The sequence below is a fragment of the Pleurodeles waltl genome, chromosome 4_1, assembly GCF_031143425.1.
Source record: "Pleurodeles waltl isolate 20211129_DDA chromosome 4_1, aPleWal1.hap1.20221129, whole genome shotgun sequence".
NCBI classification, from domain to species: Eukaryota; Metazoa; Chordata; class Amphibia; order Caudata; family Salamandridae; genus Pleurodeles; species Pleurodeles waltl.
Window position 1 is genome coordinate 154,893,639 of NC_090442.1, and position 17,154 is coordinate 154,910,792.

Sequence of the window (17,154 nt, forward strand, 5' to 3'; positions counted from 1 at the left end):
GGCCCAACAAGCCGGAGCAGTACTCAGATTTGCAAAGGCTACAGGCAATCACTCCGTGAGCCCCGCACTGCTTGCATACAAAACAAAAGCAAGAGCCGCAGCACTTTACAGCGCAGAGATCTGGGGATTCAGAAAGATTCCATCAATACAAGTAACCGAGAACAAATTTTTACGCCAATTACTTTGTCTAGGTAATGCTACACCAATGAACGCAATAAGAATTGATCTACAGATGAGAAAGGTTGAGGACTACATCGCTCTGGCTCCAGTAAGATACTGGATCCGTATTTGGACAAAAGAGGCTCTCAAACCATTCAGAGACGTACTTAAGGATATCATGAAGCTGCAAAACCATCGGAAACTGCCCTGGTTCAAACATATCTCAACTATCCTGGCTGCTATCGGCCAGGAAGACTTTTGGCTCCATCCAGAAAAAATCGGAAGGCCTAGTCTAGCTGTCATAAAAAAGGCATATTGGGAGCGAAAGACAGAGACTATGTGCGAGTCATTTAGCCCTTTATTCAAGCGGTATATTTTGTTTAACCAAGAGCTTAAACCAGCAATATTCATAGACAGTATTTATCCGGAGGAAAAAAGGGCTCTCTACTTTAAATTCCGTATGGGCACACTACCAGTGACAGCGGTGGTCAACAGATGGCAATCCGCTCCTCCGGGTACTTTAGAATGTTGTCCATGCCTTCATGGTGGTCCGGAAACACTTTCCCACTTCCTTTTATTATGCCACTTTACGCTCAGACTTCGTAAATTGTACCTTCGTCCACTTTTCAGAACTTCCGGAGTTAGGAAGTGCAAGGAGGCGGAAGCGCTATGTATGCGTTCAGATGAGAAATACATTGTGACAAAAGTCTCAACTTATATCTTGGAAGCATGGAAATTACGTCTATCAATGCACCTACAGTTGGCACAGGCACAATAGCCTATGTTATCCCGTAGCTATTTAGCTTGGGAAATCGGTGCAGGGTAGTGCAAACTGGGTTAGGCCTCGGGCTTTTATTAAACGGCTGGAAGGCAATGCAAGGCCCCAAATGACTCGTCCCATAATAAGACATTTTAAATATTAGACTCATAATGCTTTTCTAGAATAAGTTAAGTTTTTATGTAAATTATGGTCAAATCAGGTTTTACGATAATGCATGGTAAATTGGATACATTTTGGCACATGTTAAATCAAAAATTCAAGCATAGTTCCTTTTATTGAGATGTTTTATTTAATGTGATTTTTATGGAGTTTGAGGGATTGATATCTATTGTGTGATTATTGTTAAGGCCGGATAGGCTAATAACAATTAAATAAATGGAAATGGAAATGGAAATGGAAATTTAACATTACTCAAAACGGGCCTTCATTCATATACCTCTGATGCCTCAAATCCGCAGCATGCCTATTTGCCTACATTCACAGACGTTAGAACTGGAGCAAAATCCGTATTTACAATGAAAGACACACTTGGCTTGGACATCAGACATAGTGAGGGAGAAATTATTTCACTACACAGGCAGACATTTTAGGCTGACTTGATTTTAGCCACTGCTATAATAGTGCTCATTCAACGCTTATTGCTAATTAAGAATGAGCCAGAAGGACAGAGAAGCATGTAACAAGGAGAGCCCTTACATTCTGAAAAACCTGTGATGATCACTTAATAGGTTTAGGCACAGCTTAGACCTGGGATGAGTGGGCTGGCTGACTCTGTAAAGCAAAGTCAGAAGAGTTGCTCAGCGATGTATCTTCACACAATTGAGGGATTTTTTTTATAAATAAAAGGCACTTACCTTGTGCTAGACAGGCCTCGCATTTCATTGTGATCAAGGAACCCGGCAGCCAGATCAAAGGCGTCTTCAAAAAGGATCTAAAAAAAAAGAAGAGCGCAAATTATACCTAGTGATGCTCTTGGGGTCTCTTGAGTCCATTTCAGATTAGAAGATTGCATTAAATGCTTGTCACCAGTAGTCCGTGCTTCTAAGGTATCTCAATTGTGCTTGAATCCATGTGCTACAATCAATTAATCCAAAGCGAGGTACAGAAAGTAACAAGTGAGAGCCTGGTCACATAACAAAGCTCAGTTGAAGGGGCTATCATCACCAACATTCTCAACAAAGAGCTCAGCAAAAATGGTGTGTTCTAGTAGGAGCAGCAAACCTTTAAGGGAACATCAGGGGACACACTTTTTCTTGCTGTAAACCTTAATTTATATTATCGTAAGAATAGGAGGAGCATAATACTTCTGGGAATGAGACCAGATAAAACTAAAAAGGCTTGGAAGTGATGCCTATGCAGATCTGATTTTGCATTCAATTCAGAGAATACTTCTGAGTCCCCTGCTCATTTCCACGTCATGCCTGAAGTGGATTGGAGACTACTACCCCTCTCTGGGAGAAGAAGAATGAAGCATCAGTCTGGCTACATTGAGCATTCAAGGTATAGCCAAATGGGATCCATTTAGGTGGTCCATTGGCATAACTAGGATTTTCAACACAAGCAAATTATAAAATGCCCCTTAAACGATGCTCTCCCATATCCACATCTTAAAACAAGAACGGGTGCGCCTGACTTACCGGCTAAAAGCAGGCAATACTTACGCAAATTTGATCACAACCATATTCACCAATGTATATGTTCCTGTTGTAGGTTTGGAAGCGCATACATCACTCAAATAGGCTTGACACCTGCTCATCCTTTCACTAGGGGCAGCCACAATGAGCTGCGCCTTAATCATTCTATTCATGGGAGCGCAGGCTGCAGGTAACTGGCCCAGTGTCATGGGACCACGCTCTCATGAAAACCCCTCGCTCCAGGCAGGGTTTCTGCTCTCTTAGTAAAGAGAAAAACAGCTGTTGGGTGTGTGAATAATGTGGTCTCTGTGTCCACATAAGTCTTCACATTTAAATCTCTTAGCAGCCTATTGGAAAAATCTAGGTTTGCGATAGCAGTCTTACTGAGCCACCCATCACACAACTCTTTTGGGAAGTCCACCCTGGACAATCAGAGATTATCCCTTTTGGAAGTGTGCCTGTCCTGTTTGAGGGTCTGTTGAGGAGCAGGTTATGGCCCAAACTGTGAGCCAACCTGCTTGCTGCTGGAATTAAATGCTCTAGCATATTCCACTGCGATCATAAGACTTGAAGGGCATGCTTGACCTCTGTGTGGGAAAAAGAATACCGGGAGGCGCAGTGCGCATGTGCTGCCTCTGCAGGTAGTGGTGCATTGGAAAGAAAGATACTTAGGGGGTCATTACAACCTTGGCAATGCGGCCGCACTCGCGCCACAGCCATTATGAGATCCCCGCTGGGCCGGCGGGGATCTCGGCCGCAACACAGGAGCCGGCTCCAAATGGAGCCGGCGGTGTTGCGGCTGTGCGACGGGTGCAGTTGCACCCGTCGCGCTTTTCACTGTCTGCACTGCCCATGCCAGTGACATGGGCAGTGCAGGGACCCCCAGGGGCCCCGCGACTCCCCTTTCAGTCAGCCTTTTCATGGCGGTGCAAACCGACATGAAAAGGCTGACGGGAGGGAGACTCGTAATCCCCTGGGCAGCACTGCAAGCAGCGCTGACCTGGAGGATTACTCCCACTGGGACAAAAGTGGCGGGGAAACCGCCGGTGCCGGCAGTTCGACCGCTGCGCTTCCGCCGCGGTCGTAATCCCCAGGATTTCACTGCCAGCCTGTTGGTGGTGAAATTCGTCAAAACAACCCTGGCGGTCACCCCCATAGTGTCTTCACCATCAGATATCCCATCGGCGAGTGCTTGGACATTGAGGTCACGACCCTAGCATTGGGAACACAGTGTTAAGGACGTCAATGCAACACCATTAGTGTATGAGTTGATGCATTATTTTCCAAAATTGAAAAGGTATATATTTAAAGATGTGTGGACAGACATATGGATATCATATAGAATCCAATAATGGAAAATAGCCAATCCCTTTCTGATATGCTAACTTACAAATACACTGTGTCCAGTCGATTCATCCCCAGTATAACGCCATATAAATCCATTTTTTAAACAAGATGTTACCTCCTCTGGAGGGGAAGACAAGAGGGATCCACTTGCTTCTTGGCTATCAGCTTGACTACTCCTCACACTACCGTCCGAACACACTGGCTCGTGAATGGGAAGGTTTTGAGGCCAGGGGATTTTCTCCTGCCGGACGCAGTACTGTAAAATGCTGGCTTTGCGGTCCTCTGGAAGATCCTGCCACAGGTGGGAAACTGCTTTAGAAACTACCGGAAGGGTTACGTCCCCGGCAGGCACAATTTGGTTCTCCACTAGCAAGTCCACTGTCTGCTTATAGAAGTACAAATACCTGCAAGAGAAAACCATGGAGCGATGAATGAACGATGGCAGGGTGCACAAAGTATGCTGTGATAGAACATGTCACACCTTCCTTTACTGTACTTAATTTATAGGAATTTGTAAAAAAAACACATACATGTGGATTATTGATGTAGCTTTAGTAATTTAGCATATATCTATTCGGCGAACATTTTGCAAATTAACATTATGATACAAACATGAAAAAACATATAAAATAAGTAAATATTGTGGATCAATGCTGAATTTGGAAAGGCATGCAGGTATTTTTAAGTGTGTGTGTGGGTGTGTGTGTGTGTGTGTGAGAGAAGGTTTAGGAAAAGAGTAATTTGAGTATTTTCTGAAGACAATGGTGGTTGACTTCAGTAAATGCCTACTTCCTATACAGCTGCAGTATGAATGAAGATTCTAGATAATATTTTGAAAGATTGGTGCCTAAAGCATCCTGGAACGTAGTGCAGTATTTTGTTCCAGGACTATTTTAACATGGACTTTCACTGACTGCTAGGAGTCTCAATAGAAGTGTGGTGATTCCTTGCCTTAGGAGATGGACACCCCGTAGTCTCTTTTTACAGCTCGCAGGAAAGTTGTGACGTTCTAGATCACAGAGATAAACTGAGTTTGTGTAGTAAACCCAACACTTTCTGCAATTCTCACTACTATCTTAGGCTCAAAGGGGAATGCACTAAAATTAAATGAATGTACTGATGAGAATAACCAATAACATATCTGATTATCAAATAGTAGATGTGCTTTATAGATTTTTATATTGCCTCGTGACTAAACTAGGTTGAGTGGTGGAGAATGGACAGATGGGAGGAAGGTAATGGAAACCTAGTGAATTCCATGACGTATTAATGTTTTTAGGTCTGGTGGTAGCCAAGACCTTTTAATATTTCTAAAATTATAAGTATATTATACTTACAGGGACTTTCAGACAGCCCTCTTATTTCAATGGCCTCTTGCAAGATTCACATTTTATTTTGCCTACAAAAGCATATATCATGGACAGTGAGTCGGTCTACATGAGGCCACTTGCTCCCATCACTGTGAGTGATGGCATTCTGTTCGATCACAATGGACAGGGGGGCGTAGCTGGGTGCCACAGATGGCGGACGCTGGTTAAAGAACTTGCTGACCGACCCGCACAATCATTTTTTAAACAGGGCATACAGGACAAATTTGTCTGTGTATCAGCAGATGGATGATGTCTTAAAGCCTCGGCTTTTGCTGGAGTACCTTTGGAGCACCCCCTTTCTGGATCGCCTGTGGTCGATTCACAAGTCAGATTGCAGTGAGTGTGTTCTGCCACTGGATCCGCAATAGGAACCCTCAGAATAGGGCAGAGGTCGAGCGGCCTGATGCGAGTCCGGAGACACTGCCTGGATAGCTCCCAGTCTAGGAAGATCAGCTGATTAATGTGTAGCTGTTGTCTGTAGAATCCCAATGTCAGAAGACAACTTGTGCCACCTTGGAGTGCAGATGCCATTTATGATACACCGGGTGGTAACCTGAGCTCTTCCGTCGTGGCGCTGATTGATCATTCGAGGTGGTAAGCAATTAGGGAGATGCCCGGCATTTCAACCACCACCAAAGGTACAAAACCTCCTGGCACAGGACTCCACACTGCCTGATTATTGCAGTAGCAAGCACCATTGATGGGTGGCAGAAAGCTTTTCAGTGCCAGAGGAATGGCCTGCAACTCCAACAGATGGACCTGCAGCCAGGTTTCCACCAGAGACTTCTGATCTTCATCACTCCCAGATGACTTCCCCAACTCAGCACTGACACATCAGTCACCACCCTCAGCTCTGCTTTGGAAAGGAACATGGGCTTGTCAGTGGTCTGATCAGGGTCATGCTGCCAACACTGCAGATCTTGTGCAATAGCCTCTGAAATCTGGATGAAATCGGTCATGTTTCCTTGATGCTGGGCCTACTGAGGCTTCATGTTCCACTGAAAAGGCAACATATCCCAGCTGACTCAGCTGACAAGCAGGCGAAGAAGCCTCAGACCTCTCATCGAAATGAGGGTCTGGGATCACAGCCCAAATGACCTGGTCCCAATGCAAAATTAGGAACGTCCTGAACAACACTGTGTACAAGACAGCTTCCATATCAGTGGGCTTGTGGTCTGAATCTTGTGGCTTGGTTGGGTTTGAGAGGACCCAGGGTAACAACAAAGGCGTTGATCCAGTTGTTGAAGTTTGTGATGGAGTCTAGTGAGCTGCTGCTTTGTTCAGACTAGTGTTCTGCGAGTATGGTTGTCCAGTCTTTCTGTGAGATGCTGTTCCAGTCTTGGCAGGCTGGACTAGTGGTAGATGTTCTGTGGTAGGATGGAAATTATGAACTCGATGAGGGTGTGATTAGGTCACTAGTTGAGCTTGTCAACCAAGATGTTGTTGAAGGTGGTAGAAATTGGGTCCAGGAGGTGTCCGGCAGCATGTGTTTCTCCTTTTACATGTTGGGTGAGGTTGAGGTTCCCTAGGTCTTCGATTAGTGTGGTCTAATTCAGGTTGGTACAGTTTCCAAGGTGAATATTCAGGTGCCAGAAGAGGATGAGGTGCTTGAGTTGAGGATGAAGAGTGCAATAAAGTAATCAATGGTGTTGGTGAAGTGGGTGAGTAAGTGGTCCTGTGGTCTATTTATGAAGGTGCCATTCAAGGTGAAGTTGGCTATGATGTGGAGTCTAAGACAGGTGTTCTATGTAGTTGGGGGTTGTGTCTGCAGCTGATGGTGTTCTTGAAGAAGATGGTGATTCCCCCGCTGGGCTTGTGTTGTCTGTTCTACCCTGTGCTCTTGTAGCTGGGATTGCCACGCAACAAAGGAACTTTGGCAATTGTCTACTACAGCAGCCACTGAAAAGTCCATCAACAAAATACAGGGATGATATGTACAAATTAAAAAGATACTTACTGATACACTGGTTTCAAACACATGAACCCAGATTTTAAAAAATCATTTTAGGTTTACTGGCACAATATGTGTATGTGCAATCTCTTAAAACAGTCTTACAATTTGCAGTGTTCCCTGAGCTAGTACTACAAGACATTGTGCTTACTAAAATAGTGCATTCATGTAAAAGCATGCAATGAATGGGCTGAGCCAGTTGCATAAGTAGTACCTTTCAAATTCCATCAGATCTGGAGATGATGTGACCGATGACTGACTGAGTTCAATCTTGCTCTCTTCTTCCATTGACTTGTTTTCATATTGCTTATTGAAGTATCTGCTCATGGACAGGTTTTCTCTGCTAGATTCAACAGAAGCACTGCTAAAAAACGAACACCTGGGGTCAAATGCTGTGCATAGGGAACAAAGAAAAGCTAGAAATTATGACTATTTCAAGTCCATAGTGCAACGGTGCCTGTGTTGTCAGCAGGATTGTTTAAGTGCAGGAAGGGGCACCTTCCTGCCCAGAAACAATCCATAGAGGCATTTTCCTCTTTCTATGTGTGCTGCAGAATGCAGTACACATAGAAAGAAGAAAATACAAGAAGAGATAAAGGAGAGATAAAGATATTGCCCTTCGTTACGCCTCCCCTGGGGAGGTGTAGGTTTTGTCGCGTCCCCAGGTTTACAAGTCCTTTAAATTCAGGGAATGCATGAAAACCCATGGGAGTTGCATGGAATCACTGCTTGCAACACCCATGGAACGGCTTCCTTGTGCAGAGTAAGGCGACAAAGCAATATATGCTGCGTTGCCTTACTTATTGTGTGGCTTTGAGTGGCTTCATCAATTTGACCCAGAGCTTTGCATCACACATATAAAACTTTGCGTGGTGCAAACATGGCGCAAGGCTCTCATAAATATCCCTCTTAGAACTTAGAACACTCAAACTCCTATGTGAAATGCGCAACAACTAAATCTCAATGAAAAATGGCCCTTTAATGAGGTATCATGTACCGACATTTGGCAGTCCATTATGTTTTGTGTTTTCCAAAGTATTACCTATTTGGCCAAGGTTATGAAAACTGGGCTTTCCTAATCACTTAACTAGTGGCCAGCAGAAGGCTCATTTTTTTCCCCAAGAAAAAGCAGACAAACTCAAAACAGTGGCAATGAAACACTGGAAGATGCTTTTAAATATTGGGCATATTTCCAGTAGTAAGCTAAAGAGGATGTAATGGTGACATAAAAATCCAACAATTATTTACAGTCAGGTTTTGGGAAAAGGTCATCAACTGAGATCATTTTTCATCATAAGCATAATCAACATGCACCTAACAAATGATAGTCTTATCCTGAGTCGGCACAGCAATAGAGAACAAAAAAACACAACAACATAACAGAGGAGGAGATGCTCGTACACACAAACAAGTAAAAGCCACTGACATTTAACTAACTCCCAAACAACTGTGTAATCTATTAACAACATTATTACTCAAAGGAAGCCACAGCATTTGTTGATTCAACCAGAACGATAACCAAAAAAACAGAAAGGGGGGGGAAGCAACATCAACCATGATAATACCTGAGAAAAGCTATGGACCGATCATTCACTATGAGCAATAACAATGACAAAACCTCGTCAAATGAATTAGACATGTGTTCCTTCACGTGTTAAGTATGTCCTCAGTCCCTGTGATGAGTTACCCAAAATTGTATCTGAATTAAATGGTACTGCAGCAACACAACATCCCATATTGTTACCCCTAAATTATAATTGTTTCTGGTCAGTCTGACTGTGAATTAAACCTACTTGATTCTTCAAGACTTAGAATAGTTACCTGATATTTCACAGAAGAATTACCTGGCATTGCAGCAGTACACTCTGACATATTCCTCCTTCACCTCCTCCAGGCTGCATGGGTTCCCATCCTCCAGATGGAAAGACTCTGATTACACAGAGAAAAACAAGCTAGAAATGATAACTACTTTAAGACCATTGTTTCCAGCCTATCACAACGAATGGAGAAATGAGTTACTCACCACCATATCAACTGTAGTATTCCTTACACTATAGTTCCTGAAACATTTTTATTTTCCTTGCACATTAAATCAGCTGACCCCTATCTAGGCGATAGAAATCAACAACTGTGGGAAAAGGGGCAATCGGAACGGGCCATACTGTCATTAGAACAACCTAGGACTTGATGTTCTTCAAAAGAAGAGTAAGGCTTATGTTGGAAAGTGGGCTATTAGTTGTGTGGCCGTCACAAGTAATAGGTCTACAATTGTCCCCACTGGGAACCAAACACCACATTGTAGAGCTTGACTCTCACATGGTAGCAAAGTGGAGCAGTCCAAGTCCTATTCAAGGGAAGTGGTGTGGGCTAGTAATCACCAATCACTGGCATGCAATAATAACACTCAATAAATGATTGTCCAATCAGTACTTCTTCTTTAGAAACAAAAAGGGAAGTACATTTATTAAACACCCACTACTATTAACTACACAGTAATTTACAAATATATACATTGGCAGATGGAACTTACCATAGATGACATTAAGTAATCACTGGTGATCCGCTAGAAGGCCACCCAAACATATCAATTGAGTTTAAACAGTAGTTTTCTAATGAACACATTGCTTTTACACGAGTCATTGTCATTACTGCGATAATAATGAACCAATAAAACGTGCAGCTACTATGATAACCTAATAAAACATTTGTCAGGAATAAACCAAGTGTTTGTGCGTTCTTTCATGTATCTGACATTTAAACTGCAATGGTAAAAACAATCCCTAGAGGGCTCCAGCAGGCAGACATGCAGGGTGTGTAGCTGTCTCCCGCTCCCCCCAGACAAGGGCGCAGGGAGCACGGAATGGAGACCAAGTTGGGGGGGTTCAACAGCACTTCCCCCCATCCTCCATGATGAATATGGCGGCCAAGGATGGGGTCCTGGACCTGTCCTGCAGAGGAGTGCAATGGTACTCCCCCATCTCCAGAACTTTGGTGAACCGCAACGTCGCTTCCCTACATCAGGACACACTCGGGAGTCCAGGGGGTAAGTGTTTGAAAGGTTTCAGCATTCCGTCCATCATCCTTTTGTGTTTCTGAAGTTGCCCTAAATGGCTATGGTACGCCTAGACATGTGACCCTTGCTCACTGTGTCACTGGATTCAAGCTAGCCTGGCTGATGAGTGGTGATACCCCGAAACCAGCCCTAGGATGCATGTTTCTGGTCCAGGGAGGAGCTGGCATGGCACTTTGGGCTGGACTGTTCCCATGGGGAGCAGGGTCAGGACTGATTTGCATATGGCTGGGTCCAAACTGGGATGGCATGGGGAGCAAAAGAATAAGGGATTTAACCCAGATCTGTGACAGGGGTATGAGTGTTTGAAAAGTTTCAGCACTCTGTCCATCATCCTTTTGTGTTGCTATGGGATCCCGGCCCCCTTCGAGCCTGAATCCACCTGAGGGATGGGGTCCCTGGGTGAGATGCATGAACCTGGGCCCCACACACGCCAGCTCCCCAAAAATAACAGCCAGCTTCTTTGCGCCATTCCCCGGGTCTTCATCCACACCAGAGGAAAGTACTGGAATGGCAGTGGAGCCCCACATGCTCAGAAGCAGAAATATAAGTCAAAGGTCCCTACACTTTAGAATGCCATAATTTGGGCCCCGTTGGGCTGATTTGGATGATCCTGGGCTCATTTTACTTCTGGTGGTGAGTGACAGTTACCACAACCTTCCTCATCTCTAAGGCAGTTCAGTCCTCATAAGCTGGTCCTCCTCCTGCACGAGTTCTCCTTTTATTCTTTTTTGGAAGGGCACAGAAACGTCCAGGGCTTCTCACCAACTGGTCCTTAGCGTGTAAGGGGGCTTGCCTCCCTGGCCCTTGGGGAGACCCACTGGTCCTGGGGTTAACTGGGAGGGTTCCTGCTTCCAGTTCTCCATGGTAGTCTCAGGATCCTGCAGCGAAGTGTGTAGAAATCAGCAGTTTTTAAAGGGGAAAGGAAGGTTTCAGAAGACAGGCACCCCTGGCCAGTCCTTTGGTGCCACATCACCTCTCCACCCCTGCGCCAACTCTCCTTCACAGCATGCTGGGGCAGTTCAAAATATTATCCAGGAGTCACTGGTCACATCAGCTCCTGGGGTCTCAGCTCCACCCCTCGCTGACATCAATGTCTGGGACTTGCACACTAGAATCTCAAATGGAGCCCCTGGTGGGTTGGCTCCTCTTGTCTGGGCACTCTACTTTGTTCGATGGGCTTCGACAGGCCCATCCTTGGTACAGTGTGATAGCTGGGTGATTGTTACAGATCATTCCGCCCCACCCCTTTCCTCCTCGGAGCTGGGAGAACTGCTAATTGCTCCTTTTGCGTGGGGCTGGCCTTTGTTCCTACTGCTGAAGAAAATGTAATTATTGGCCACAGCAGGGTGACACAAGGCCTGGGCTCTGACCTGGAAACTCTGAATGACCCAGAAGATGTACAGTTATCATTTTGGGTGTTACATATTTGGTTTTCGTGAACAGGTTACACTAAAATTCAAGATGTCAATGGTCTCTGTAGGCCAAGGGGAACTGAAACTACACTTTACCGCCCTATGTGTTTAACCCCTACTGTGCCCAGGACGAGGTGATCTCGTCCAAGGCCCCGGTTCCCCGGTGCCTTGGACGAGATCACCTCATCCTGCTATGGGCCCCCGGGGGGGTGGGGGGGGCCTAGCGCTCCCCCCTAAGGCCAGGCACACCCCTCCCCTAGGCAGGGATGGAAGGGGAATCGCTTCCCCTTCCACCCCCGCAACCCCCTGTGGTATCTGATGACGTCAGCGCGCTTTCGTGCGCTGACCTCATCAGAGGCCTTCCTCGCCCGATCGGAGGAGAAATGCTTTGCATTTCTCCTCCGATCACGTGGAGGGGGCAGAGAAGCCTGAAAGGAGAGGAAAGGCATTTCCTTTCCTTTCAGGCTTCTCTGAGCTTTTCTGCTGCCCGATCGCTTTGTTGGCTGTTTCTGCCCCCCCATGGGGGCAGATCGGCCTAATACAATTAGGCCGATCTACCCCCGGGGGGGCAGAAACCCCCCTAGACACCAGGAATTTATTTATTTTTTGTTTTTTTGTGTTTTTTATTTGTGGGGAGCGACCCCTTAGGCAAGGGTCGCTCCCCTGGGGGCCAAATATTTTCTAGGCCATTTCTGCCCCCCTTGGGGGCAGATCAGCTTAATTTTATTAGGCCAACTTGCTCCCAAGGGGGGCAGAAACCACTAGACACCAGGGATTTAGTTTTTTTTAATATGTACACATAAGGGGAGCGGCCCCTTGGGCAAGGGCTGCTTCCCGGGGGGGGGGGCAAATAATTTTACAGCTGTTTCTGCCCCCCCTAATATAATTAGGCCGATCTGCCCCCGGGGGGGCAAAACCCCCTAGACACCAGGTATTTTTTTTTTTTGTTATATGTGGGGAGTGACCCCTTAGGCAAGGGTCGCTCCCCTGGAGGCAAAATTAATTCTAGCCCGTTTCTGCCCCCCTTGGGGGCAGATCGGCCTATTTCTATTAGGCTAATCTGCCCCCCTTGGGGGCAGAAACCACTAGGCACCAGGGATTTTTTTTGTTGTCAGTTTCTCTTGAAGGGAGCGACCCCTTAGGCAAGGGTCGCTCTCCTGGGGGGGGGGGCAAATTTGTTTTAGGCCATTTCTGCCCCCTTGGGGACAGATCGGCCTATTGTAATTAGGCTGATCAGCCCCCGGGGGGGGCAGAAACTACTAGACACCAGGGATTTTTATTTTTTTGTGAAAATGTCACGCAAGGGGAGCGACTTCTTAGGCAAGGGTCGTTCCCCTGGGGGCAAATTTATTTTAGGCCATTTCTGCCCCCCTTGGGGGCAGAGCTGCCTATTTTTATTAGGCCGATCTGCATCCAAGGGGGGCAGAATCTACTAAGCACCAGGGATTTTTTTTGTTGCGCTAATTTCATGCAAGGGGAGTGACCCCTTAGGCAAGGGTCGCTCCCTTTGGGGGGCAAATTTATTTTAGGTAATTTCTGCTCCCCTTGGGGGCAGATCGGCCTATTTTTATTAGGCCGATGTGCCCCGGGGGGGCAGAAACCACTTAGGCACCAGAGATTGGTGTGTGTGTTTTGTTTGGGGGGGACTGCCTCTTGGGCAAGGGTCGCTCCCCATGGGGGCACATTACTGTTGGCCGCAGATCAGCTTATTTTTGGAAGGCCCATCTGCCCCGCGGGGGGCAGAAAGCCCACCAGGGAAGATTTTTTTTTCAAAATAAGAGGGTGGGGCTATGGCCATACCCCCACCGCGAATAAATTGGGCCCAAGTTGTTCTGCCCACCAGTGGGCAGATGGGGTAATTACCCCCGATCCACACCCCGGGGGGGCAGGAAGTCTACTAAATGCCAGGGAATTAAAAAAAAAAATAGTGGTGTGGTGGCTACCAACCAGTATGGGCATGGTTATGCCCCTACCCCAACTGAAGGGGGTAACAGTCTTATCAGCTCTTCCCGCACACTAAAACATCTTATCCCACGGCAAGCAAGTGGACATTTGATTATTTGGGGTTCTGGTTTTACATTTGGGCCATGAGAGCTTGGCTAACTCTCAAAATCGTCCCACTTGGAATGTTGAGGGCTGCACTTTTTGGACTTTGGGACGCTGCCATGTAGTAAAATCCACAAAACCTAGACACATCTGAAAACTAAACATCTGGGTGAGTCCAGGGTGGTGTGCTTCAAATGCACCCGCACCATTTTCTTACCCACAATGCCCTGAAAACCTCCAACTTTGCTGAAAATCACACATTTTTCCCACATTTTTGTGATGGAACCTACCGGAATCTGCAGGAATCCACAAAATTCCTACCACCCAGCATTGTCTCATCTATACCAATAGAAATTCTGCCCCACTTGTCAGCCTAAAAATGTTTTTTTCCAAACTGCCCTTTTGGACCCACTTTGGTTCTGCCTCAATTTTGAGATGTTTTTGGCTCTTGCCTGTCACAGGCACTTGGCCCACCTACACAAGTGAGGTATCATTTTTACCAGGAGACTGAGGGGAACGTTGGGTGGTAGGAAATTTGTCCCGGTGCGGTGATCCCACACAGAAATGTGGGACAATTTTGATTTTTTAGCTAAATTTGAGGTTTGCTGAGGATTCTGGGTAAGAAAACACTGGGGTATCCAAGCAAGTCACACCTCCCTGGACTCCCTCGGGTGTCTAGTTTTCAGAAATGTCTGGGTTTGGTAGGTTTCCCTGTATGGCTGCTGAGCCCAGGACCAAAAACGCAGGTGCCCCCGCAAAAACAGGTAGTTTTGTATTTGGTAATTTTGATGTGTCCAGATAGTATTTTGGGGCATTTCCTTTCGCGGGCACTGGGCCTACCCACACAATTGAGGTACCATTCTTATCGGAAGACTTGGGGGAACACTGGGTGGAAGGAAATTTGTGGCTCCTCTCTGATTCCAGAACTCTGTCACCGAAATGTGAGGAAAAGGTTTTTTTTAGCCAAATGTTGAGGTTTGCAAAGGATTCTGGGTAACAGAACCTGGTGAGAGCCCCACAAGTCACCCCGTCTTGGATTCCCCTAGGTCTCTAGTTTTCAAAAATGCACAGGTTTGGTAGGTTTCCCCTAGGTGCCGGCTAAGCTAGAGGCCAAAATCCACAGGTAGGCACTTTTCAAAAAACACCTCTATTTTCTGTAGAAAAATGTGATGTGTCCACGCTGTGTTTTGGAGCATTTCCTGTCGTGGGCGCTATGCCTACCCACACAAGTGAGGTACAATTTTTATCGGGAGACTTGGGGGAACGCTGGTTGGAAGAAAATTTGTGGCTCCTCTCAGATTCCAGAACTCTCTGTCACCGAAATGTGAGGAAAAGGTGTTTTTTTAGCCAACTTTTGAGGTTTGCAAAGGATTCTGGGTAACAGAACCTGGTGAGAGCCCCAGAAGTCACCCAGTCTTGGATTCCCCTAGGTCTCTAGCTTTAAAAAAATGCACAGGTTTGGTAGGTTTCCCTAGGTGCCGGCTGAGCCAGAGGCCAAAATCCACAGGTAGGCACTTTGTAAAAAACACCTCTGTTTTCTGTAGAAAAATGTGATGTGTCCATGTTGTGTTTTGGAGCATTTCCTGTCGCGGGTGCAATGCCTACCCACACAAGTGAGGTACCATTTTTAATTGGGAGAGTTGGGGGAACGCTGGGTGGAAGGAAATTTGTGGCTCCTCTCAGATTCCAGAACTCTCTGTCACCGAAATGTGAGGAGAAGGTGGGTTTTTTTGCCAAATTTTGAGGCTTGCAAAGGATTCTGGGTAATAGAACCTGGTGAGAGCCCCACAAGTCACCCCGTCCTCGATTCCCCTAGGTCTCTAGTTTTCAAAAATGCACCGGTTTGGTAGGTTTCCCTAGGTGCCGGCTAAGCCAGGTAGGCACTTTGCAAAAAACACCTCTATTTTCTGTGGAAAAATGTGATGTGTCCACATTGTGTTTTGGGGCATTTCCCAAAAGCAAAAGACAGAGCATGGATTCACCAGCATAAGAGTGACATTTTGATTCCTAACAACACACAGGGGTGTGGAATTTATTAAAATATCTACTTGTCCAGGGGACAGGTTGCTTCTCAAATCTACTTGTCCTGTAAAAAGATCTACTTGTCCCTTTGGTGCCATGTAGTGTGGCGACAAATTATGGCAGCAATTAATAGCCTCTCTGATTATGCCAGGGCTACTACCATAGTAGGGCTTGAATACTTGGAGTTTCAATCCCCACTGTAGCAATTTCCTTATTTTGCCACCTTTCTGCAGATCTGCATACTGGGGCTGGAGGAAGCAGTAAGCAATAGTTCCAGGGCTGGAATGCCTTTGAGTCTGCAAACCTACTAACCTGCATGTTTTAAAGATTTTTACCAGCTTCTCTCTAATATTTTCCCATAATAAGAAAGGTTGGACATTTACTCCTGACAATGGCAGAATTAGAACTTCTTCCAGGGTTGGGAAGAAAGTGGCTGGAGGGAAAATGAACTTGCAAATGCTCAATAGATTTTCACATGAGCAAATCTACACATCGTACTTACCCACGCTAAAATACAGTTCACAAATATTTTATAGGGGTACGACATATACCATGGGTGCACTTTTGTGACTTTCTTTAAGAATTTGGGGCCACAAGTAGGTAGGTTCAGATTTGTGACCTGCAAATTGCGAGTCGCAAATCCGAATGTAGGATGGTGTCCTTGACACCATCTGTGATTCGCAAGGGCTTCGCAAATGCCCACATCATGAATAATCATGAGGTGGGTCGCAATTTGCGACCCCCTCACGAATGGTGGCCTGCTGGAGACAGCAGACTACCATGTCTGTGACTGCTTTTCAATAAAGCAGTTTTTTTGGGTTTTTTTTGTAATGCAGCCCGTTTTCCTTAAAGGAAAACGAGATGCATAACAAAAACGAAAAATGAAAAGTTTTCGTTTCATTTTTTCAGAGCAGGCAGTGGTCCACAGGACCACTGCCTGCTCTGAAAAAATGTTTACAGTGACATTCACAATGGGGAAGGGGTCCCATGGGGATCCCTTCCCTTTTGCGAAAGTGTTAGCACCCATTTGAAATGGGTGCAAACTGCGATTGGTTTGCGCCCGCGTTCGTGGTCACAAAACAATCCTACATTGCACTGCGAGTTGCAATTAGGAAGGGAACACCCCTTACTAATTGCGAGTCGCAAACCCGTTTTGTGATTCGGTAACCAGGTTACTGAATCGCAAAACTGGGTTTGTGCATCGCAATGTGCTTTTTGCACGTCGCAAACAGCGACATGCAAAAAGCTACCTACATGTGGGTCTTGGTCCCTAATTAGGTCTGGTGTTAACAAAGACATTTTGTTTTTATTAAACTTCTATTTCTCTCTCTTTCGGCTGGCTTTACTGTGAGTGATCGC

The 17,154-nt window shown here is 45.9% G+C and overlaps 1 protein-coding gene across 2 annotated transcripts in view; it reads right to left on the reverse strand.

The window, feature by feature from the left end:
- Positions 1–17,154, reverse strand: part of STRA8 (stimulated by retinoic acid 8) — a 98,809-nt gene that overhangs the window by 32,960 nt on the left and 48,695 nt on the right. For both annotated transcript variants that reach the window (XM_069230045.1, XM_069230043.1), the window contains exons 4-7: positions 9,087–9,171; positions 7,457–7,606; positions 4,037–4,325; positions 1,795–1,871 (exon numbers count right to left, since the gene is read on the reverse strand). In XM_069230045.1, the coding sequence (XP_069086146.1) occupies positions 1,795–1,871; positions 4,037–4,325; positions 7,457–7,606; positions 9,087–9,171 (601 nt within the window). The remainder of the gene's footprint in view (positions 1–1,794; positions 1,872–4,036; positions 4,326–7,456; positions 7,607–9,086; positions 9,172–17,154) is intronic.